General features: G+C 35.7%; 1 protein-coding gene across 2 annotated transcripts in view; it reads left to right on the top strand.

The window, feature by feature from the left end:
- INO80 (INO80 complex ATPase subunit) overlaps window positions 1–24,877 on the top strand; it is a 136,974-nt gene that overhangs the window by 34,176 nt on the left and 77,921 nt on the right. For both annotated transcript variants that reach the window (XM_057488702.1, XM_036923814.2), the window contains exons 8-19: window positions 1,964–2,017; window positions 2,840–3,043; window positions 5,159–5,354; window positions 6,248–6,315; window positions 7,028–7,237; window positions 7,725–7,805; window positions 8,650–8,745; window positions 13,821–13,880; window positions 18,682–18,824; window positions 19,937–20,021; window positions 21,027–21,144; window positions 22,085–22,170. In XM_057488702.1, coding sequence (XP_057344685.1) covers window positions 1,964–2,017; window positions 2,840–3,043; window positions 5,159–5,354; window positions 6,248–6,315; window positions 7,028–7,237; window positions 7,725–7,805; window positions 8,650–8,745; window positions 13,821–13,880; window positions 18,682–18,824; window positions 19,937–20,021; window positions 21,027–21,144; window positions 22,085–22,170 — 1,401 coding nt within the window. The remainder of the gene's footprint in view (window positions 1–1,963; window positions 2,018–2,839; window positions 3,044–5,158; window positions 5,355–6,247; window positions 6,316–7,027; window positions 7,238–7,724; window positions 7,806–8,649; window positions 8,746–13,820; window positions 13,881–18,681; window positions 18,825–19,936; window positions 20,022–21,026; window positions 21,145–22,084; window positions 22,171–24,877) is intronic.

Below are 24,877 nucleotides of genomic sequence, written 5' to 3'. Positions count from 1 at the left end.
ACTGAATACAAGGCAGAATTCTATATAGGATTCTGGAACAGTAAAAGATATTAGTGGAAAGATTATTAGTGGAAAAATTGTTGACATACACATAAGATCCTGTATTTTAGTTAATGATATTTTACCAGTGTTAATACCCTCTTTTAATAATTGTACTCATTATATAAGATGTTAAAATTAGGCAAAGCAGCGGGAGAGATGTAAGGGAACTACTATTTTTTGTAACTTTTCGGTAAGTCTAAAATTAGTTCAAAACAAAAAGTTGTAGAAACTACATGACAAATAATGCAATGAACTGCCTTGTATCCTTTACTTACATTTAGCAATTGTTTGCCTTGTTTGGTTTTGTTACTACATAAATGAGTACTTTTTCCTCACCCATTTTGAGGGTTAGTTTGAGAATGTGCTGAACTTACTCCTAATCATTCAGTGGGTATTTCCTAAGAAAAAGAATATCCTCTCATGTATAATCACAGTTACAAAAATTATTATCTGATTGACAGACCATATTCAGATTTTATCAGTTGTCACAAAAATGTCCTTTGTAGCACTCTTTTTCCCCTGATTCAGTCCAGGATCCAATCTAAGACTATATGTTGGATTCAGTTGTCACATCTCTTAAATTCCTTTAATCTGAAACAGTTCTTAAGCATCATCTTTCATGACATTGTTGTTTTTAAGGAGTATAGGCCTGTTATTCTGTAGAATTTTTCTGAATTTGGGTTTGTATGATGCTTCCTTATGATTAGATTTAGGTGATACAGTTTTGAGAGCATTACCAGAGGGGTGGCATGTCCTTCTCAGTATATCAGTCAGGAGGCACATGACATATCTGTCCCAATATTGGTGATAATTAGCTTTGATCTGTTGGTGTGGTGGTGCTTATCTATTGTACAATTACCAGTTTTCTCCCATAGCAATTAAGTATTTCTGGAGAGTGTTTATGTATGAATGTTCTTAAGGGGAGAAGTTATGGGGAAACCTGCTTTGTACCCAGTTAAGAGGCTTCAGATAAGGAATTCTGATTCTTTCTGATAAGGAATTCCTTCTGATAAGGAATTCAGTGGGAATATTTGAGATTCTTGTCTGTAAAGTCAATTGCTGCTTTAGAATTAGGAAGAGAAAGTTTTTGATAAAAGGCCTAAAAATTCCCTTAAACAGAGAGTCTGAGGTGGAACTATTATTGAAATGGATTTCAGGTCCTCTGTGTAACTTTGAGCCCATTATTTCTTCAGAAACAGTGGGAGAGCTTTTTATTAGAGAGCCACTCACCTCTGCCTTTTCTCCTCCTCTGTTCTTCTTAATTGTCAAATTGGCCATCACAGGAAATCAGGCTTCTTTATTGAGTTTTTTTTTTTTTTTTCTTTTTAAGTGAAGTAATAATACCTAATAAGCAGATTGAGACTAGGTCGTGGGCTGCTGAGTCATCTTGTGTTAGGTCTGCCTTGAAATTTTTTGTTGGAGAAGATGAGGCTTAAGTGGTAGCAGAATTGAGTAATAATGGAGGCAGGTTTGCCCTGACTGGAGGTAGGGCTAGAATCACAAACCTGGGGGCTAGTTTACCTTTCTCCTAATGATTTCTGGTATCTGAGTGCTCTGCTATCTCAGCTTTGCACATCGGCTCTGGAAAGTAGTGTTTCAGCCAGGGAAGTGCTAAGATTGGGGTATGTTGCATTTTCCTAGTCTGCTTCAAGCTTTAAATATATCTTAAATTCTTCCCAGAAGTATACAGAAGACTCTAAGGCAGCCACAGCACTAGCTTATTCTTAATGCTAATAGCCTTATGGGTGGTTCTGAGTCAGTACATTTGGATAACTTTTCAAAGTAATGTATTTTGAATATGCTTTGCTTGGCATTTTACTTTTTTGACCTCTAAGGAGTTGAATAAAAGATATTGTTTAGTCTACACAATCTTATTTCAAAAAAGGAATCCTAAATGAAATACTGTTTTTAAATATTTTAGGCCAACAAGCAGAAAGCTTCCGCTCGTAACCTGTTTCTCACCAATAGCCGAAAGGTAAAATGGTCATTTTATAGTTCCCATTTTTATGTTTTACTGGAATATGTTCTTATTCTTTGGATCCATGCTTGCTGTACTTGTCTCCTGTGACCTGTTGATAATGAATCCAGTAGTGCCCAAGAGAGTTTCTAACTGTTCTCAATCTATTTTGTAAGTAAAATTGCTCTTCCTCATATTTCTGGTATTAGGACCTTTTTGGATAATCCAATAGCCTGCTCTAATTCCTTGGGCAGATCACTGAATATACCTGCACTCAGTCTCTTTATCTAAGAAATGATTATATTGATACCTTCCCTTACAGGGAAGTAACACAGCTTCATTGGAGAGTTGTGAGGATCAGACGAGGTAATGTTACTAGTTGTCTTTCCCTGGACTAGTTAGTCATTCATCCTTGGTTTTTCCATCTATAAAATGAGAAAGGTGATGGTACCAACTTCATAGGGTCTTTGTGAAGAATAAATTAATTTAATGTATGTTAAGCTTAGAATGATGCCTAACATGTAATAAGCATTAATAGCTATTATTATTAGTGTGTGTGATAACACTCTGTAACTTCTCAGTACATCTCAGGTCATTATACTCTTTTATTTTCGTCTTCTATGACAATATGTAGATAGATTCCTCATCCCTGATATTATCTCAAGTATACAACTGGGTCGCCATACTGTACAGAGACATTAGTCAGATCAGGTGAGAAAGAGGTCAGGGCCATGGAAGGACTGAGTGCACTGAAAAGATTGGGGAGTTCTGTGGTTTACAGCTCAGGGAGAAATGGCCCTTGTCTTGGGTCCTCCTCCATTGTGATCATGTTGTCTGCAGCTCGCCCACCAGTGCATGAAGGAGGTGCGTCGAGCTGCCTTGCAGGCCCAAAAGAACTGTAAGGAGACCTTGCCTCGTGCCCGCCGCCTCACCAAGGAGATGCTTCTGTACTGGAAGAAGTATGAGAAAGTGGAGAAGGAACATCGCAAGCGTGCAGAGAAGGAAGCCTTGGAGCAGCGGAAGTTGGACGAGGAAATGCGGGAGGTGGGCAATAATGTAAAAGTATGAAAATCCTAATTGCTGGAGACATAGGAAGAGATTGGTTTGCACTTCATAAATTATAAGTCTAACCAATATGATTTTAGTCCAATAAACAATTCTGTTTTTATTCTTTTAGTAAGGTCTTCTCCCTGGCTTTCACCTCCATTCTTCTATGCTAATTTCCTCTATTTTTTGTAGCCTTATTAACCTCTGTATATTTCTAGAAACCCCCCAAAAAAGGAAAAGAATAAACGAAAGAGAAAAAAAAAACAGTTTACAGCTTAGCTTGGCTTGGTTCCAGGTGCTGGCCGTGGTTTCAGTTTGTTGGAAGAGCAGGGCTGGTTACCAAATTTAGGATAGGAATAATGGACAACGAGCCCAGTTTTCTGAGACCTATCCTCCAGCCCTGCTTTCCTGTTATAACTTGCAGCCTGTACTCTTCTAGGCCTGATGTTGGTGATGTAGGCTGACTATATTGTTCAGGGAAGTAAGAGGACAGAATAAGAGGACAAAGGTATTGCATTGCCATTAGTAAATGAAATTAGTGGAAGGAAAGTTGAGGTCTGGAGAAAGCAGGGAATTCAAGAATTGGATGATGTTTTCATTCAGGTATATGTAGTACTCCTGCCATAGTGGAGCTGTGGATACTCTTTTGAGTTCTTGGTCTTTCTCCTTTATCATGCCTTTGAGGATGAATATGGATTTTGCCCAGGTCTCTTCAGTACCCTGGGTAACTTGAAACTTTGCATGCAATATAAACATATTATTGAGTTAGTAAACATTTGATGCTATCAGGAATACTTAACTGAGTTTTAGAGGCATTTGAGAATCACAGATCTTGAAGTTTTGCAAGTAGCTTGGCTTATGATCAAGATTTCTTAGATTTTGGATTATATTGATAACTAACTGATGAAAATTCCATCTGTGGCTATATTGATTTATGTGTCTTTTGCTCTGAACTTTAGAAATAAAACTATTTTTGATGGATCTTTTTTGTTCCTTTAGTTTACCTTGTTCATTTAGACATGTAGTAGGTTTGGGTTTTTTTTAAACTTCTTTAAGGTGAAAGGAGTTGTTACTTTTTTTTTCTTTTAATTTGGAAAGGTTTTCTTGACAGTACAATAGCTTTGGAATATGAATAAGCATTATGAAAAATAATTCAGTTTTTTCTCAAACTCTCAGATTTTCTTCTAATTTGAATCTAGTGAAAGTGCTATAAAAATCTTAAGGAGAAAGTACAGTTTTATATAGCATACTTTGGCACTTATGCCCTTCCTTTGTCATGTCCCTTCCTTATTTTATTGATCTTCTTTTGGGGAAGTGGATCAAGGATAAGTCAAGTATTTTTGGTATTTGTTGTATGTTCTATATTCATGTAATTTGTCGTTTAGATGCTTCAGAGTATGATGGGGGTTATTTACTTTATTGTTTATCTTGAAGAATTATTTATTAACAGTAATTATTTTCCTTATGAGGTTATTTCAGAGGCATCTTGAATTTAGCTTTCTCATTTAAAAAATTTCTCTGTGTGTATGTGGTCTATATTCATGTTTTGTAGCTATTATTATCACAAGTGAACTATAGGTTGTTTTTGGTGAGCAGTTTCCTCCTTTGATTGGCTTCTTATTCTCAGATACTGCTTCCATTGACTTTCAGAATAATTTATAGTTTCTAATCACTTTGACTTTGGTGATTAAAAAAGAGCTTGACACATTTATATTTTCAAAAATAAAAAGACTATACACATGTGTATACTGCCCAGGTTATGAATAAAATGTGTTATTTGAATTTGGTTGGTGTAACAGTGCCACTGTAGAAAAGTAATATGGTAAAGAAATAAGCTTTTTAGACAAAAGCCTAAAAAACAAAGATTTTATATTGTAAAGGAGAGCAAAACATAGGTCAGTATCAGACTATATATGAAGGTTATTCCTTTTAGTACCACTGACTTGGTTATAATAAAATTGTTCATTAGCAATTTTTGTCTTTCTAAAGGTAAAGAATTTGTAAAGGAATTATATGTAAACTATATATAGGTTTAATGAATTCTGTTGACTCCCCCTTGTATGTGATTGATGATATGGCTCTGTTTTCACTTTCAACCTCTTTCCCATTTAGGCCAAGAGGCAGCAGCGAAAACTGAACTTCTTAATTACCCAGACAGAGTTGTATGCCCATTTCATGAGTCGCAAGCGAGATATGGGTCATGATGGGATCCAAGAAGAAATCTTAAGGAAACTGGAAGATAGTTCTACCCAGAGACAAATTGACATTGGTGGCGGGGTGGTAGTTAACATCACACAGGAGGATTATGGTGAGTCTTGAATCAGGAGTTAGACGAAGTGGGCACTCTCCATTTTTTCATATCTGGGGTTATATGCATTATTCTTGCAAGGTTTGTCCTGATTAATAGGTAATGTTAATCACTAAATGGTTATTGAGCAGGGAAAGTGTGACTGTTTCTATAAAACAAGCATATAAAGTAACTTTTATAAAAGAATTTTAAGAGGAAAGGGTGTGGTTATATGATTTTGCAAGATTGGGAATATTTTATATGGTTTGATTTTTTTATTAGAAATAGAAGGTACTGAATCAGAAGAATTCAGTGAACATGTCTCAGCAGAGAAACTCATCTCTCACATAACAAGATTCTTGGTGATGCAAGTCAAGCATGAGAAAGAGATTGTTCAGTTTCGGTATTTTTTGTGACCATGAGGGAGGAAGGAACTTGGGTGAAGTTTGAGAAGAATTGCACACAGGATAGTGGTGAAGATCATGTTGAGCTAAGAAAAAAGAGTGAGAGTGCTTCAGAGTATTTGGGGGATTACACATGTCTTTTTTTCTTTTTTTCTTTTTAAATAGTTTCACCCTGCATAAATGTATCACAATTTGGAATCCTTATTGCCTTGCTTTTCCTGGCTTTGATGTTGCTTCATGCAGGAAACCCAGGATTAGTAGACTGGAGCTTAGTTTCCTGGTGGTTTTAGTGAGCTGGCTTTGGCTCCTGGAGACCATGGTAGCCCTCTGCCTTCAGTGCCACTTTCAGGTCCTTACCTCTGTTAAGTAATTTGAACCTTTCTGCTCCTTCACCTTCGAATCCTAGGGATAAATTGAAAGGGAGAGTCAGGGATCTACATATGTTAGTGTGAATTGCATCTTTGAAGATAATTTAATGAGATGTGATAATCTACAAGTTTTCCTTTTCAGATAGTAACCATTTCAAAGTCCAGGCTCTGAAGAATGCTGAAAATGCTTACCATATTCATCAAGCTCGGGTGAGTTTTAAAAATGAAAAGATAAATTATAATGAGTCCTGGAAATACCCTCCAACCTTTGTATGTGAATGTGACTGCAGTTTGGTGGTGGCTTTGTCTCTATTTATGTTAGAACAGTAGGAATACTTGAAGTAGGGTGGAAAACAAGCATTTACTTGATTAAGCTTTAGAAGGGTATTGATTGAATCTCAGACAGTTTGCTTTTTTATTTTGGTCCTCTTGAGTAATTATGGGTAATACAGTATGGAATGCATCATGGTTGTACAGCGAGAAAGACTACACACTTGCTTGTTAAGTAAGAGAGTTTAAGAAAACTGCTAAGTTAGTACCTTCTTTCACTTTAGTAATAACTTGCTTATTCATCATAGAATGATATTTAATGAAATCAGAAACTGCAGTTAGATTGAATTAAAGAAAACAGTTTAACATACTGCAAAGGAGCCTCTGTAACTTTGATAGGGTTCAAGTCAAAAAAAGACACAGGCTTGACCTTCTTCCCACCAACTCCAATTAGTCAACAAATTTTATATCGAATTTTTAATAAATTCATTGATGAAGTGATCATGTAATATGGCTTAGTATCTATCTATCAAAAGCATAGTCTTGATGTAGTATTAGTAATATACTTTAGTATATTCTGCTTTATGTATGATATATATATATATTTTATTACATTATAATCTTTTTCTTCTAATACATTTTTATTTTCTAGACAAGGTCATTTGATGAAGATGCAAAGGAGAGCCGAGCAGCTGCCCTACGGGCAGCAAATAAGTCAGGCACTGGGTTTGGGGAGAGTTACAGCCTAGCAAACCCATCTATCCGGGCTGGTGAAGATATTCCACAGCCCACTATTTTTAATGGCAAATTAAAAGGTTATCAACTGAAAGGCATGAATTGGTTGGCAAATCTCTATGAACAGGTGAATTTTGGAAATATGTCATACCCACTCTGTTTGTTATCTGATGTTTTCCTGAAGTCATTTGGTTCAATGCATTATGAAATAAACAGTGGCTTAGATTGTATCCCTTTTAAAAAAACTTTTATCTTTTGAAGAGTCAGAAAGATGTCTCTATTTTTAACCTGAGATTTTATTGGAAAGAACATTTATATCATTTATATATATACTTTGTATTAGATGGTCTTAGTTTGCTTTGGTGCTGGATTAGATTAGCTGAGAAACTGGCTTTGGCCTGATTGTCTTCATATATTATAATTCACAACTGTAGCTGTGGTGCTGGCAAAAGGAATCGTTACTGCAATGGGTAATAGTGCTTATTAAGATGGGTATTTCTAGTCACCTTTGTTTGAACAAGTTTGACATTTTGGTTATTAGTTGTTTGGGACAGTAGGTTGAACACTGTGATAGAAAGCGAGAGGTTTTGACCATGTATGTATCTTTTTTCCAGGGTATTAATGGCATTCTTGCAGATGAAATGGGCCTTGGTAAAACAGTCCAGAGCATTGCCCTCCTGGCCCATCTGGCTGAGGTGGGTAGTTGCAGTCTTTCCATATTCCTCTCTAGATCCTAGGGTCATTTTCTATTGAGAATTAGCCATTATCAAGTAATCTGCTGGGCTCTGTGGCATACCAAGACAGTAGAGCAGGACTTGCTCCTTGCCTTCAAGGCCTTTAGAGAATGACAGTGTGGTAAAATGTGATTGGGAGATTAGGACAATTTTTGAGCTTGAGCGGTTTGAGCCCCGCTCCCTCCACACACTCCGCACTTCTGTGGAGAGCCACCAGCACAGTGACAAACGCACTATATGTATTTAGTTAGATCCAAAAATCTGGGTTCACATTTCAACTTCATGCTTCCTAGCAATGTAAACTTCAGCAACTCACTTAACCTCTGTTGACCTGACTTCACTTTAACTCTCTGAGGTTTAGTATCCACTTCTGCAAAGTGGGGAGAACATCTACCTTACAGGGATTTTTGTGAGAATTAAATGAGAAAATACGTTTAAAAGCATTTTGAGAAAAACAAAAGCTCTATACCAATTATATAGTAAAATTATGCTCATCTGGTAAAGGAGAAAGCAACATATACAAGTCAGTATGTCATAACTACTGTGTAAAGGATATAAAGTAGGACTTGTAAGAGGTAGGGAAAGGGAGTAATTGCTTAGTTTTTTTTTCTCAAGGTGTGTGTGAGCAGTTCCTTGCCTGTGTTATTATTAGCTTAGAATATTATTATTGCGTGTGCAGATATGGAAAATAGACACTATTTCTCCTGTTATAATGGATTTCCTGTTCTTAAACTTCTTTGTCATACTTCTGAATGAAATATCTTCAGTTTTCTTGCAGTTGGCTGACCCAGTTTTTTTGTTTCAGAGAGAGAACATTTGGGGACCATTCTTAATAATTTCACCTGCTTCTACGCTTAACAATTGGCACCAGGAGTTTACTAGATTTGTTCCTAAATTTAAGGTAAAAATTAATCCAATATAAAGTTCTGTTGTTCTTTAAAATAAACTTTCTGACTTCTCTTTTGCTGCTATCCTTATTTAATTGCTCGTAACAGTTTTTAATTTCTTGATTTTTCCCCAAAATACCTTGCATACATACCCTATAAGTTACAAATAGGAGCAATAAGAGAGCATATTATATCCTTAATTTCAGAAGTGAGAAGGTCAAAGTCCAGTTTGATTTGCTGCGTCAGCCACGAGAATTGACACTTTTGGTCAAACTGCCATAATAGAAAACACCTACCTTTATGGTTTAATGTAGATCTTGGCAAATCATTTCAACGGGATACATATCCTGTCTTTTATGGAATGGTTGTGCCATTCCTCCCTTCCCCTCCCCTGCCGCCCCAATATATTCACAAAATATCCATTTTCTTGATACTCTAAAGCCAGATCTTTAGTGTTGGTCCAAATTATAATGTCTGAGGTAAGAAGTGATCATCAGGGAAATAGGTTGCATCAAGTTGGTAAGACATGGACAAGGTTAAACAGAGGTTTAATTAGGAAAGTTATCAGAGTAAAAAAGAGTAAGTAGAATTTATTATATTGTTTGCAGGTAAAAGGGGGTATAATGATAATGAAGTTGCATGGTGAGGAGGCTTTTATGGAGATTATGTATCAAGAGTTATGAACATGAACTCTGTGATTTTGGGATCTCTATAATCATGTGTTCCCATGCACTTTAGCAAAGGATAGGATGGAGGTAGGAGGCAGGTGTTTTTCTGGCTTATGCTTTGTAAGGAATAGAGACGTGTCTGGGGTACTCCCCTTTGGGCATGTTTGTGGCTGAAATAATGTAGATAGAGAAACTGTTTACAAGGCACATTAGGTGTATAGCTTTTAACTTGGCTGACTCACTTTTAACTTTCTATGGAAAAGATAAGATAGGTCTAAGGCAATTTGTTGAAAATTTTATCTGGAGTTGTTTGCTATATGGAATATGGATCTCCCAATCTTTTTTTCTGCTTTTGTTGTTGTTTTCAGTACATGTTAAATTGTACTGTCTTAAAGTTGAAGACAGAAAGTTGAAAAATTGTCTTAAAATTTTCCACCAAACTACTAAGTTTTCAGTATTTCCTTCACTGGCCTGTAGATGGCAATGTAGCACTACTGATGTCATTAGCCTCGCTTCTTAAACTTTATACCTACACCTGAAACTGAGCTTTTGTTTGCATGTTGAGCTTCCTTTGGATTCTCTAGTTTAGGGGTCAGTAAAATATGACCTGTGGACCAATTCCATTTGCTACTTGTTTGCCCAATTAAAAAAAATTGTGATAAAATACACATAACAAAATGCACCAATTTAAAGTGTACACTACAGTGGCATTAAATAGGCTTACAGTGTGGTACAACTATAATTGCTGTCTGGTTGCAGAATTATTTCATCATCCTAAATAGAAACCTCCCCATTTAAGCAGTCACTCCCTATTCCCCTTTCCGTCCAGCCTTTGGCTACCATAAAACTGCTTTCTGTCTTTATGTATTTGCTTATTTGGGATATTTCATACAACTGGAATCATACAGTACATGGCCTTCTATGTCTGACTTTTTTTCACTTCGCATTAAATATTTTCAGGGTTCATCCATGTTGTAGCACGTATCAACACTTCATTCCCTTCTATGACAGTTATTTCATTATCTGAATATACCATACTTTGTTAACCCATTCAACTGGGTTATTTCTGCCTTTTGTCTATTGTTAGTAATACTGCTGTGAGCATTCATATACAAGTTTTTGTTTGAAAACCTGTCCTGTTTTCAGTTCTTTTTTGGATATATCTAGGATTGGCATCGATAAGACATTCCGTATTTAACTTTCTGAGGCATCTACAACCTGTTTTTTTGTACATCTTGTGAGCTAAGGATGGTTTTTACATTTTTAAATTGTTGATTAAAAGGAATAATATTTCATAACATGAAATTTAAAATACATATATTAGAGTGCAGCATGTTCTTTTGTGCATGTATTATTTATGGCTCCATTCCCATTACAACAGCAGAGTTGAGATTTTGTGTCAGAGACTGCATGGCCTGCAAACCTGAAAATATTTACTATCTGGCTACTTACAAAAAAGGTTTAATGACCTCTGCTTTACCAATTCATTGTTTCTATTGCCATTATTCCTTTAAATGTCAGCAGTGTGCTCACTTCCCTACAGCACACAGTTAGATGTAGAGTGCCCAAGTCTACAGTTAGATTATACTCAAAAGATACTTACATCTATGATAGTAATAACTGAAAGTTCATTGGGCAGGTTTCAGAGTTAACAGTCATTTTATGGTTCTAGTATGATCAGTGCCTCTGACTTCCTCCTTTTTCCTATAAAATCTAATTTATATTTTTTGTATAGTCAACATACTGCTTTTCATTCCTGAAACAGGCTATTCTGTTATATTTTCTATTTCATTTATTTTTGCTTTTCAAAATTATTCTTGCCTACTTTTTAAATGAACTTTCTCTAGTATATTGAGGTGGAGCTTAGATTGATTTTCAGTTTTTTCTAGTAAGTGTGTTTTTTTTTTTCTTTGGTATCATTAATCTACAATTACATGAAAAACATTATGTTTACTAGGTAGTAAGTGTGTTTTAAGAGTATAACTGCTTTCTAAGCATGACTGTAGCCATCCAAACGTTCAATGTGTCACATTTTCATTATCTTTCAATTCAAAATAATTTCTAGCTTCTACTGCAAGTTCTTATATTATCCATGGGTTATTAAAGGTGTGGTTCTTAGTTTTCAAACAAAGAATGACTTTCTAAGTATCTTTTTGTTACTAATTTATAGTTTAAATCTACTATGAAAGGAAAAGATGCTTTTTATTATTTTAAATCCTTTGAAATTTGTTGAACATTCCTTTTATGACCCAGCATATGGTCTGTTTTTATAAATGTTCTCAATATGTTTGAAAATAATAGGTATTCTGCAGTTGGTGAGTGCAGTGTTTTGGTTAGGTCAAGTTTGTTAACTTGTTCAGTCCCTCTCTATCTTTACTGATTTTTTGTCTGTCTTATCCTATTACTAATTGAAAGAAATGTGTTAAAATTTACTACATTTACAGATTTATCTATTTCTGTTTTCTTCTGTCCATCTTTGCTTTATGTATTTTGAAACTGTGAGATGATACAAATTTATAAGTATTGTATCTTCATGGCAAATTGAACCTTTTATTGTTATGAAATTCTCCTCTTTAAGACTTCTTAAAATCTGTTTTCTACCGTATTGAATAGATTGGTGTTCTTTTGGTTAGATTTTACATGGATCTTTTTATTCCTTTTACATTTAACATTTAAGGTGTATTTCTTGCCTTTCATTTGAAGTATTTATGCTTACTCTTAATTAATTATTAATATATGGAGTTTAAATCTGCTGTCTGCTGTTTGCTTTCTATTTCTTTTCTTCTGTTCAACTTTCTTTTTCTCTCCTTTCTTGTGACCTGTTGGATTGATTAGCTCTTATTACTCTTCCCGCCCCACCCTTAGCTTGCTAATTACATATTCATTTTATTCTTTAGTAGATACCCAGGAGACTACAACATGTATCCTTGGCTTTTTAAAAAGTAAAATAAATTAATGCTGTTACTCCTTTCCAGACACTATAAGGGCCTTAGTATACTTTAACTATATTCCCTTCTCTAGATTTAACATGTTGTTTTGTATGTATTTTATCTTTTAAATCCCATAACACATATTATTATTATTCACGCATTTTAAATTTAGATTTCTTCATATTACTCACATGTTCACTGTTTTCATTGATCTTCATTCCTTCCTACATATCTGTACTAACATATGGCTGAGATTTTCCAAAACAACGAAAGATATTAAGCTGTGGATTCAAAAGGCACTGTGAGTCCAGCCCATAAGGATAAAAGGAAAGAAAACCACATCTAGAAGACATTACAGAAAAAGTGCCTAATTTTGGGTTTTGTTTCTCTAACAGATATTTCTTTGGGTCAGTCATCTAATTCACTATTTTTCTTTTCTTCTGTATCTAGTCTGTCATTAAACCCATCACTGAATTCTTAATTTTAGTTACTGATTATATTTTTCAGTTGTAAAATTCCCTTTGGTTCTTTAATTATTTCTGGTATACCACTGAAATTCTCTATATTGTCTTTTAATTCCATGAACAAGTTAGGGTTTTTAAAAAAGTTTGTTTCTGATATTTTCATTATCTGGATCTCCTATGGGTTTGTTTATGTTGTTCATGTTGGTTTTCAGTCATGTGGTCTGGTCTTTCCATATGTCAGGATTCTTTTTTTTTTTTTTTTTTTTTTTTTTAATTGTGTGCCAGAAAAATTCTAGAGATAACTGTGGCTCTGGATATTGTTTTCTTCTTCCAGGCAGAGGATTTGTATGTGTTTTGGGTTTTGTTTTTTTTGTTTTTGCCACTAGCAGTTTCTTTTTTCCTGGGACACTAATAATCCAAAGTCTCCTTAAGCTAGTCAGGAACTAAAGTGATTGAAAGCTGAGGTTCAGTACCTGTTGAGGCAGGACTATATACTTTTACTGTATATTTTAACTTTACAACCAGTGTGTATATGTCCTTTGATTCCCAGCTTAAGGCCAGGGAGGTGTGTAGTTGTTAGGATCCCTTCTCCTTGAACTATGGTTTTCTTTCTGTGGGCACTGCATCTTTTTCAGACATTGAGCAGTGTTTTGTTGTTGTTGTTTTCTAAGGAGATGCAGTACCCTCTCAACTAGAACATTTGGGAAGGGTCAGCATCTTCAGGGAAATCATGTAACAGGTGTCAGGGTTTCCTTTCTGGGCTTCCTTTCTTTCTGATTCTTGATTAAATAATTCTCAACTGGCTCAGTAGCTCTCATGCCTCCAAACAAATGTTTGGTATTTGTGTTTTAATTTGGACAGCAGGAGGAGTGCTAGTCCAGCACCTAATCTGGCAATGAATGATAGAAGAGGAACTCCTCTATTTGTTCTATTAGGTTCTTGTAAAATCATTTTTAATAACATATTTGTGATGATACTTTTAAGATTATCCATAGGAGATAATCTCTGTGTTGGTTCTCTTTTGCAGGTGCTACCATACTGGGGAAATCCTCATGATAGAAAAGTCATCAGGAGGTTCTGGAGTCAGGTGACTTTTAGCTTACTATACATATATATATATATATATATATATATATATATATACATACACACATGCACGCACACAAAAATATGCACTCATTTTCATTCTCCTCCAGTTGATTTGAATTATTTCTGATGTATAAAATCTTACCATATTTCTGGACTAGGCAAGTGCACTTTTTTTTTTCCTTTAGAGTGCTTTTCCTATTATAGACAAAGAGCTGGACTTGAGGTCCAGGTCTAAGTAAAACTTTTTTCTTTAATAAGCTGAAGACAGAAAATGATTCCATTCACAATTGCATAAAAAAAAAAAAAATACCTGGGAATAAACCTAACCAAGGAAGTGAAAGACCTATACCCTGAAAACTACAAGACACTCTTAAGAGAAATTAAAGAGGACACTAACAAATGGAAACTCATCCCATGCTCTTGCCTAGGAAGAATTAATATCGTCAAAATGGCCATCCTGCCCAAAGCAATATACAGATCTGATGCAATCCCTATCAAATTACCAACAACATTCTTCAACAAACTGGAACAAACAGTTCAAAAATTCATATGGAAACACCAAAGACCCCAAATAGCCAAAGCAATCCTGAGAAAGAAGAATAAAGTCGGGGGGACCTCACTCCCCAACTTCAAGATCTACTACAAAACCATAGTAATCAAGACAATTTGGTATTGGGACAAGAACAGAGCCACAGACCAGTGGAACAGATTAGAGACTCTAGACATTAACCCAAACATATACAGTCAATTAATATATGATAAAGCAGCCATGGACATACAATGGGGATATGACAGCCTCTTCAACCACTGGTGTTGGCAAAACTGGACAGCTACATGTAAGAGAATGAAACTGGAACATTGTCTAACCCCATACACAAAAGTAAATTCGAAATGGATCAAAGACCTGAATGTAAGTCATGAAACCATAAAACTCTTAGAAAAAAACATAGGCAAAAATCTCCTGGACATAAACATGAGCGACTTCTTCATGAACATATCTCCCCAGGCAAGGGAAACAAAAGCAAAAATGAACAAGTGGGACTATATTAAGGTGAAAAGCTTCTGTACAGCAAAGGACACCATCAATAGAACAAAAAGGCATCCTACAGTATGGGAGAATATATTCATAAATGACATATCCGCTAAGGACTTGACATCCAAAATATATAAAGAGCTCAGACACCTCAACAAACAAAAAGCAAATAATCCAATTAAAATTTAAAAATGGGCAGAGGAGCTGAACAGACGGTTCTCCAAAGAAATTCAGATGGCCAACAGACACATGAAAAGATGCTCCACATCGCTAGTTATCAGACAAATGCAAATTAAAACCACAATGAGATATCACCTCACACCAGTAAGGATGGCTACCATCCAAAAGACAAACAACAACAAATGTTGGCAAGGTTGTGGAGAAAGGGGAACCCTCCTACACTGCTGGTGGGAATGTAAATTAGTTCAACCATTGTGGAAAGCAGTATGGAGGTTCCTCAAAATGCTCAAAATAGACTTATCATTTGACCCAGGAATTCACTTCTAGGAATTTACCCTAAGAATGCACCAGTCTAGTGTGAGAAAGACAGATGCACCCCTATGTTTATCGCAGCACTATTTACAATAGCCAAGAAATGGAAGCAACCTAAGTGTCCATCAGTAGATGAATGGATAAAGAAGATATGGTACATATACACAATGGAATATTATTCAGCCATAAGAAGAAAACAAATCCTACCATTTGCAACAACATGGATGGAGCTAGAGGGTATTATGCTCAGTGAAATAAGCCAGGCAGAGAAAGACAAATACCAAATGATTTCACTCATCTGTGGAGTATAAGAACGAAGGAAAAACTGAAGGAACAAAACAGCAGCAGAATAACAGAACCCAAGAATGGACTAACAGTTACCAAAGGGAAAGAGACTGGGGAGGACGGGAGGGTAGGGAGGGATAAGGGCAGGGAAGAAGAAAGGGGGTATTATGATTAGCATGTATAATGTGGGAGGGGAGGAACGGGGAGGGCTGTGCAACACAGAGAAGACAAGTAGTGATTCTACAACATCTTACTATGCTGATGGACAGTGACTGTAATGGAGTTTGTTGGGGGGACTTGGTGATGGGGAGAGTCTAGTAAACATAATGTTCCTCATGTAATTGTAGATTAATTATACCAGAAATAAATAAATAAGCCGAAGACTAGTTTTTAATTTGTAAATCCATTTTTTTAAAAAATTAAGGTATCATTGATATATAAACTTATAAAGGTTTCACATGAGCAACATTGTGGTTTCAACATTCACCCATATTATTAAGTCCTTCCCACCCCACTGCAATCACTGAAGACTAGTTTTTAACATAGTTTTCTATTAAGGCAACTACTTTAAAAACAGCTATGGTTGGGTACATACCTCAACATATAAAGGCCATATATGACAAACCCATAGCCAACATTGTACTTAACAGCTAAAGGCTGAAAGCTTTTCCTCTGAGATCAGGAACAAGGCAAGGATGCCCACTCTAACCACTTTTATTCAACATGGTACTGGAGACTTAGCCACAGCAATCAGACAACAAAAAGAGGTAAAAGGCATCCAAATTGGTAAGGAAGAAGTTAAGCAGTCACTATTTGCAGATGACATGATATTATACATAGAAAACCCTAAAGAATCCACCAAAAAACTACTAGAACTAATAACTGAATTCAGTGAAATTGCAGGGTACAAAATTAATAAACAAATCCCATCACATTCATATATACTAACAATGAACTAGCAGAAAGAGAAATCAGGAAAACAACTCCATTTACAATTGCGTCAAAAAGAATAAAATACCTAGGAATAAACCACCTAGGAATAAAGCTAACCAAGGAGGTGAAAGACGTATACTCTGAAAACTACAAGAACCATGAGAGAAAGAAAGAAGACACCAATAAATGGAAATCTATCCCATGCTCATGGATAGAAAGAATTCATACTGTCAAAATGGTCATCCTGCCCAGAGCAATTTTCAGATTCAGTGCAGTCCCTATCAAAATACTAACAGCACTCTTCAATGAACTAGAACAAATAGTTCTAAAATTCATGTGGAACCACAGAAGTCCCCAAATAGCCAAAGCAGTCCTGAGAAAGAACAAAGCTGGGGGTATTATACTCCCTGACTTAAAGCTCTATTACAAAGCCACAGTAATCAAAACAATTTGGTACTGGTGCAAGAACAGATATATAGGGATCAATGGAATAGAATAGAGAGCCCAGATATAAACCCATGCATCTATGGTCAATTAATATAAAGGAGCCATGAATATACAATGGAGAAAAGACAGCGTCTTCAATAACTGGAGTTAGCAAAGTTGGACAGGTACATGCAAGAGAATGAAACTGGATTGTCTAACTCCATACACAAAAGTAAACTCAAAATGGATCAAAGACCTGAATGTAAATCATGAAACCATAAGACTCTTAGAAGAAAATATAGGTAAAATATCTTGAATATAAGAACATGAGCAACTTTTTTCCTGGACACATCTCTTTAGGCAAGGGAAACAACATAAAAAATGAACAAGTGATGTATTTGAAAACATCATAAGATTGTATATCAATGATACTTTGATTAAAAAAAAAATGAACCATGAGAGTACATCAAACTAAAAAGCTTCTGTACAGCAAAGGACACCATCAGCAGAACAAAAAGGCATCCTACAGTGCAGGATAGTATATTCATAAATGACTCATCTGATAAGGGGTTAACATCCAGATACTTGAAGAACTCGTATGCCTCAACACCCAAAAAACAAATAACCAATTATGAAATGGGCAGAGGACCTGAACAGATAGTTCTCCAAAGAAGAAATACAAAAGGCCAACAGGCACATGAAAAGATGCTCCACATCACTAATCATCAGGGAAATGCAAATTAAAACCACCATGAGACATCACCTCATATCAGAGTGGCCACTATCCAAAAGACAAGAAACAACAAATGCTGACAAGGATGGGAGAAATAGGACCTCTCCTACCTGTTGGTGGACATGTAAATCGGTGTAACTGCTCTGGAAAGCAGTATGGAGGTTCCGTAGAAAGCTAAAAATAGAAATACCATTTGACCCCGTAATCTACTTATAGGAATTTACCAGAAGAAAACAAAATCTGATTCAAAAAGATAAATGCACCTCTATGTTTATCACCACACTATTTGCCGTAGGCAAGATATGGAAGCAACCTAAGTGTCCATCAATACATGAATGGATAAAGAAGATGTGGTACATATACACAATGGAATATTATTCAGCCATGAAAAGAAAATCATGCCATGTGTAACAAGAATGGAGCTAGATACTCAGTGAAATAAGCCAGGAGGAGAAAGACAAATTCTATATGATTTCACTTATTTGTGGAATATGTGAAAATAAAGCAAAATAGAAGGAACAAAATGGCAGTAAACTCTTAAACACTGAGAAGTGAGTAGTAGTTACCAAAGGGGGGGAGGGGTTACAATGGATGCAGTGGGGAGGGAAGGGGGATAAAGCACAATGATTTGCAGTCATAGTGTAAGTTGATCACAGGGACTGTTGAACCACTGTGGTGTACATTTGAAACCAACATAAAATTGTATATTAATGACACTGATTTTAAAAAAAAAAGCCAGCTGTGGTTTAATTTACTACATACTACCTTATGGGAGAAGCATATCTTTAGAGTATCTTAAATTCTTTTGGCCTTAGAAAATACAGTCCTTTATTCATTATCTTATTATGGGTTATTGGTTATCTTTTTTTTTTTCACCCTTCTCTCTCATATTTACAGAAGACCCTCTATACTCAGGATGCCCCTTTCCATGTGGTTATCACCAGCTACCAATTGGTGGTGCAGGATGTAAAGTATTTCCAGCGTGTGAAATGGCAGTACATGGTATTGGACGAGGCTCAGGCACTCAAGAGTAGTTCCAGGTAACATTTATGTAGAAACCAAACTCAGTTCTGAGGATGTATCGCTAAATGGTATTTACACATATGTGTGAAAAAAGATCAGAGAGGTTTCAGAACATGACATGGTAATGAGCTCTGCATGCGTTATGTATCTGATCAGAAGGTAAAATTTTCCTTTGCATTTTTCATGGAACACAAGTATTAATATGTAGATATAAGGTTTTTTCTCTACTTCTCTCTCTGCTCAAGCATTATGACATTTTGATGGATCTTTGTTCTTCAAGGAAATTTTTTGTGGAGGAAGGAGTGTCTGCCCTTCTTGAGGAATTATTTTAAACAGAAGGGCTTAGTAGGAACTAGAGTTAGATCATGTGGACTGTGGGTTCTGTCTCTTTCGTGCAGGTTTTCCTAGTCCCTGGATGATTATTAAACTGCCAAGAATGCTTTTATTAGAAGTTACATGTTACATGTTTAAAATGTTCTAATACTTGTAAGGTCCCAAACTGAATAGTAAATTTGCATTTGGCTGTAAAATGTTGCTCAGTGATATTAAACTTGGGTTTGATGCATTTTTATTAACTCTTGGTTGAGGCCATAGGACTTTCTCTGAGGTCCATGTTAACTGGCAGGATGGTATTTTCTTTGGAATTTCCCATACTCTGAAGAGCATTACTTCATTTTGCACTCTTTTGGAGGAGTAGTTTGTGGCAAATGCACTTCTTCTCACACCCTTCCCTTGTCTCCATTGCTCCCTCCAAACTCACACTGGAAGGACACAGATTAGTATCTTTTAAGTTTTCTCCTGTAGAGAGAAGTACCTTATAATTAAATGGTTTGTGTCAACAAAACTGACCAAAGACAGTAGAGGAGTTTATCAAGCCAGAAAGAATCCTACTATGCCTGTTTGAGGGCTATTTTTCCTAAACCCTAATACCATGTTTTCAGTGTAGAGGAGCCAATTCCTCTGAAGTTTCCTGTCCTCAGTTTTTAGAATAATATTTTTCAACTGTGTACATGTACTTGATTTTGAGTATTTATATTTTTGGAAAGCCATTTTTAGAAATATGGGGTCTCAATAGTGTGAAGAAAGATTTATCACTAACTTTGAATTTGTAATTCATCTTATTGGACAGCGTTCGTTGGAAGATCCTCTTGCAGTTCCAGTGTCGGAACCGGCTTTTGTTAACTGGAACACCCATTCAGAACACCATGGCCGAGGTAAGGGCACTAGTGAAGGCCTCAGTTTTGTGTCTGTATTAAACACAGTGGTTGGTTTTAACACAGAATTGAATTCTTTACCCATGCCCACCTGTGGGCTGGTACTGCTCTGTACAAATTATAATCCCCACGTGAAGTAAAAACATGACCATCGCTTTTGCCCAAAGTGGTGTTTGTTGTCTCTGTTCTTTGTTTTTGCCATCATTCCTACTAATGTACTTAGGCAAACTAAGTACTTTATTCCTTCATATTTATGTTATAAATAGGTGACCATATTAATGGTACCCATCTGATGTTTTTATGCTGGCATGAAAAGAAAATACTGTTTAACACTGAGAGAAGGTAAAGATGAGGTGCTAACACTGAGATGATCAGTTATCTTTATGAAAGAACTGGGGCAGAATACTTTCTGTAAAGAGCCAAATAGTAATTATTTTAGATTTTACAAGCTATACTTGCAGTCACAACTACTCAGCCTTGCCATTGTAATGTGAAAGCTGCCATAAGTGATACATAAATGAATAGATGTGTCTATGTGCGAATAAATTTCATTTATAAAAACAGATGGTAGACCAGACTTGGTCCTACAGGCCATAATTTGCTGACCCCTGATCTAGAGTTGTTATTAGCAAGTTATGATACCTTAGAATGTATTCAATTGTTAAATGGATTTTTCATTGTATATATAAGATCTTTAAAACTATTCCACTGCAAAATCTGAGCAGGGTTTGCTCTTTCAGACTTTCAATCTGAAATTAATTGAAAAAGAATCACAGTTTGCTACAGCACCTTATAAAATTAGTGTTGGCTGACTAGGCATATGCTTACACAGTCACCCCATCTCTCCTGCTGGCTCGTAAAGTAAATACACATGCACCTGGACATAGACACACACACCCCTGAAACTTTTACTCTATCTTCAAACTCTTTTGGAGTTTGGAGTTATATCCTCACACACTGTAATTTTATTGCCCTATAGCTATTTCACTTTTCTTTTGTTTCCAGCTCTGGGCTCTGCTGCATTTTATTATGCCAACATTATTTGATTCACATGAGGAATTTAATGAATGGTTTTCCAAGGACATTGAGAGCCACGCCGAAAACAAATCTGCCATTGATGAGAGTGAGTACTTTTATTTTCTTCTTCCTACCTATCAGTGTAAGCACATACATAATTGTATATTTTCTTATATGTGAAAAATTTTTCTTCTGGTACATATATGTATGTTTCTTATATATAAGGAGGACCTGGGGAGGTTTTTTCTCATAAAACAAATAATGTGCTTTGTTTATGTTTAAAAGAGTTGGAAGAGGACTGACTAGTTGAGATGCTGCTGTTGTGTTGACTATTTAATTAAGGCAGAATAGGCAGAGTTCATAAAGTACCACATTTTGGTTTACAAAATCTTCATTTTACATGTAGATCCTGAAAAATTCATATCAGAATTATATTCTTTCTGAAATAGGATAAGGCTTTTCTCCTGTGACAAAAACAGAAAACTTGAGAGGGGTGGTTTTTGTTATTTTCTATCTATATTAGGATTTGTTTGTTTGAACATTTTAAACTTTGTTCATCAGTACTTTGAACCTTGTTGAATGATACGTTTTAAGAAAGGAGGTTTTTATAGACATGAAGTGACTTCTACTAACTGTTAGAAAAGGTCTTAAGTAATTTCTTATGCTACAAGTTGTTAATTGCCGACATATTTTGACAAAATGATTTTTTGGTAACACTAGGCATCCCAGATAGCTTTCATTAAATGTATTTGAAAATCTTACTATTGAAAAAATGATTGTAAAACACGTTATAGGTGAATTCTAATAAAAATAAAGTGGTTATGTTGAACTGAGTAAATGAGAGAGAACAAAGCACATTTGCCCAGTTGACTACAGTAAGATGCTATGGAAAATTCAGACTCGTTGGTTTCCTACATGGGAAAAAGATTATGTTTAGTCTTTTCCAAGAGAATCATTAAGCCAATAGGTGAACAGTTAAGAGATAATCGTAATTCTTTTGTTTGTATTAAATTAATTATTTGTTGGGGGTCGTCTTGGAATTTCAGATCAACTCTCTCGCTTACACATGATCTTGAAGCCATTTATGCTTAGGAGAATCAAGAAAGATGTGGAAAATGAATTGTCTGACAAGGTAAGGAAAGAAGACCTCGTGAGTTTAAGCCTTAATAGGGACCAATGTAAGGTTTCAGGATTAAAAAAAAAGTTCCTTAGTAAATGTTTAGTTGAAGGTAGGTAGCTTGATTGAGAGAAGACCTTTAAACTTGAGTGGAAGAAAGAAGACTATATATAAGTGAGATAATCAAGGCATGTAATATTTTTTCTTCTTTTTGTTTTATTCTTATTATGGAGAATTTGAAACATTACCAAAGTAGAAAGAATAGTATAATGAACCTTCTTGTAACCACCTTACAGTTTCACTGATAATTTATGGCTATATCCCCACCCTTCTAGATTATTGCAAAACAAATCCCAGATGTCTTTTATTTCATTTATGAATATTTTCATACATATCTCTAAAAGGTTTGATCCTTTTTACAATATGTAACCACATCATCACCCCTACTAAAAAGAAACGTTATTCCATTCTAGTAGCATATATCCAGTCTGCGCTCAGATGTTCCCTGTTATCTTTGTGTATCTTTCTCTCTCTCTCTCTCTCTCTCTCTCTCTCTCTCTGTTAAGGAGTTAGATTTTTAAAAATTAGAATCCAGACAATGTACATATATAGCATGTGGGTGATATTTCTCTTAAGTATTTTTTAATCCCTCCCTTCTTTTTCCTTTGTGGTTCTTAATGAAAAAACTGACTTATTAGTCTTGTAGACTTTTCCACATACTAGATTTTGCTAATTCCATTATTGTAGTGTTTTTAAACATGTTCCTCTATCTACCATATTTCTGCAGACTGAGAGTTAGATTTAAAAGTTTAATGTGCTTTGGGTTGTAATGTTTTTCTCATACAAAACCACTAATCTTGGTTTATAAACATCTTTTTGGATCCTTACCAGTCTTCTGTAATTTTCTGTTACCTTCTGAAATTCTTCCCCATATTTTCCCTTCTTCTTTTTTCCCCCTGTGGAGTTTTATCCCATCTTCCATGAATTACAGCTATTTCCCACAATTCTGCTCTCTGCCTAAAAGGCATCTTTCCAGGTTCTTGATAATGTCAGGTTGTCTCTATCACAGCCAGAAGTCTGGATCATTTTGAAATTAGAACTCTTGAAGACTGTGGTGAGAATGTGCACCTTCAAAGAGAGGAATAGAAGCATACCTTTGTTTTATTCCTTTTTTAAAAATCCTAATGGCTGATTTTAACTAAATAGCATTGTCACACAGATATACCTGTAAAATACTCTATAAAAAATGGATCCTTGATGTTTATATATATATATATAAATGGCTTGAAAACAATAACAGTTTTATAATTTCTGTTAGCGGTCAAAAGGGAGGTAATCAGAAGATGTAGTATGACTCTTAATCACTGTGATGGTATAACTTTCTTAAACATCAGTAATTTTTTTTATTATTAAAGTATTGATACACAATCTTTTTTGTAAAATTTTTTATTAAGGTATGATTGATATACACTCCTATGAAGGTTTAACATGAAAAAACAATGTGGTTACTACATTCACCCATATTGTCAAGTCCCCACCCATACCCCAAAGCAGTCACTGTCCGTTAGTGCAGCAAGTTGCCAGAGATCCACTATGTCCCTTCTCTGTGATAACCTGTTTTCCCTGTGATCCCCCACACCATGTGTACTAAACATAATACCCCTCAATCCCCTTCTCCCTCCTTCCCCACCCACCCTCCCACACCCCTCCCCTTTGGTAACCACTAGTTCATTCTTGGAGTCTCTGAGTCTGCTGCCATTTTGTTCCTTCAGTTTTGCCTCATTGTTATACTCCACAAATGAGGGAAATCTTTTGGCATTTGTCTTTCTCCTCCTGGCTTATTTCACTGAGCATAATGTCCTCCAGCTCCATCCATGTTGTTACAAATGGTAGGATTTGTTTCTTTCTTATGGCTGAATAGTATTCCATTGTATATATGTACCACATCTTCTTTATCCCTTCATCTACAGATGGACACTTAGGTTGCTTCCATATCTTGGCTATTGTAAAAAGTGCTGCGATGAACATAGGGGTGCATAAGTCTTTTTGAATCTGAGAAGTTGTATTCTTTGGGTAAATTCCAAGGAGTGGGATTCCGGGGTCAAATGGTATTTTTATTTTTAGTTTTTTGAGGAACCTCCATATTGCTTTCCACAATAGTTGAACTAGCTTACATTCCCACCAGCAGTGTAGGAGGGTTCCCCTTTCTCCGCATCCTCACCAACATTTGTTGTTCTTAGTCTTTTCGATCCTGGCCATCATTACTGGTGTGAGGTGATATCACATTGTGGTTTTAATTTGCATTTCCCTGATGTTTAGTTATGTGGAGCATCTTTTCATGTGTCAGTTGGCTGTCTGAATTTCTTCTTTGGAGAACTGTCTCTTCATATCCTCTGCCCCTTTGTTAATTGGGTTATTTGCTTTTTGGGTGCTGAGGTGTGTAAGTTCTTTATATATTTTGGATGTTAACCCCTTGTCGGATATGTCATTTACAAATATATTCTCCCATACTGTAGGATGCCTTTTTGTTTTGTTGATGATGTCCTTTGCCATTGATACAAAATCTTAAGAAGGTTTCACGTGAGCAACATTGTGGTTTCAGCATTCACCCATATTATCAAGTCCCTCCACCATTCCATTGCAGTCACTGTCCATCAGCATAGTAAGATGCTATAGAGTCATTACTTGTCTTCTCCATGCTGTCATCAGTAATGTTTTTAAT

The sequence above is a fragment of the Manis pentadactyla genome, chromosome 11 (assembly GCF_030020395.1).
Source record: "Manis pentadactyla isolate mManPen7 chromosome 11, mManPen7.hap1, whole genome shotgun sequence".
In the NCBI taxonomy this organism is placed as follows: Eukaryota; Metazoa; Chordata; class Mammalia; order Pholidota; family Manidae; genus Manis; species Manis pentadactyla.
This window is presented reverse-complemented; position numbering and strand designations above follow the sequence as displayed.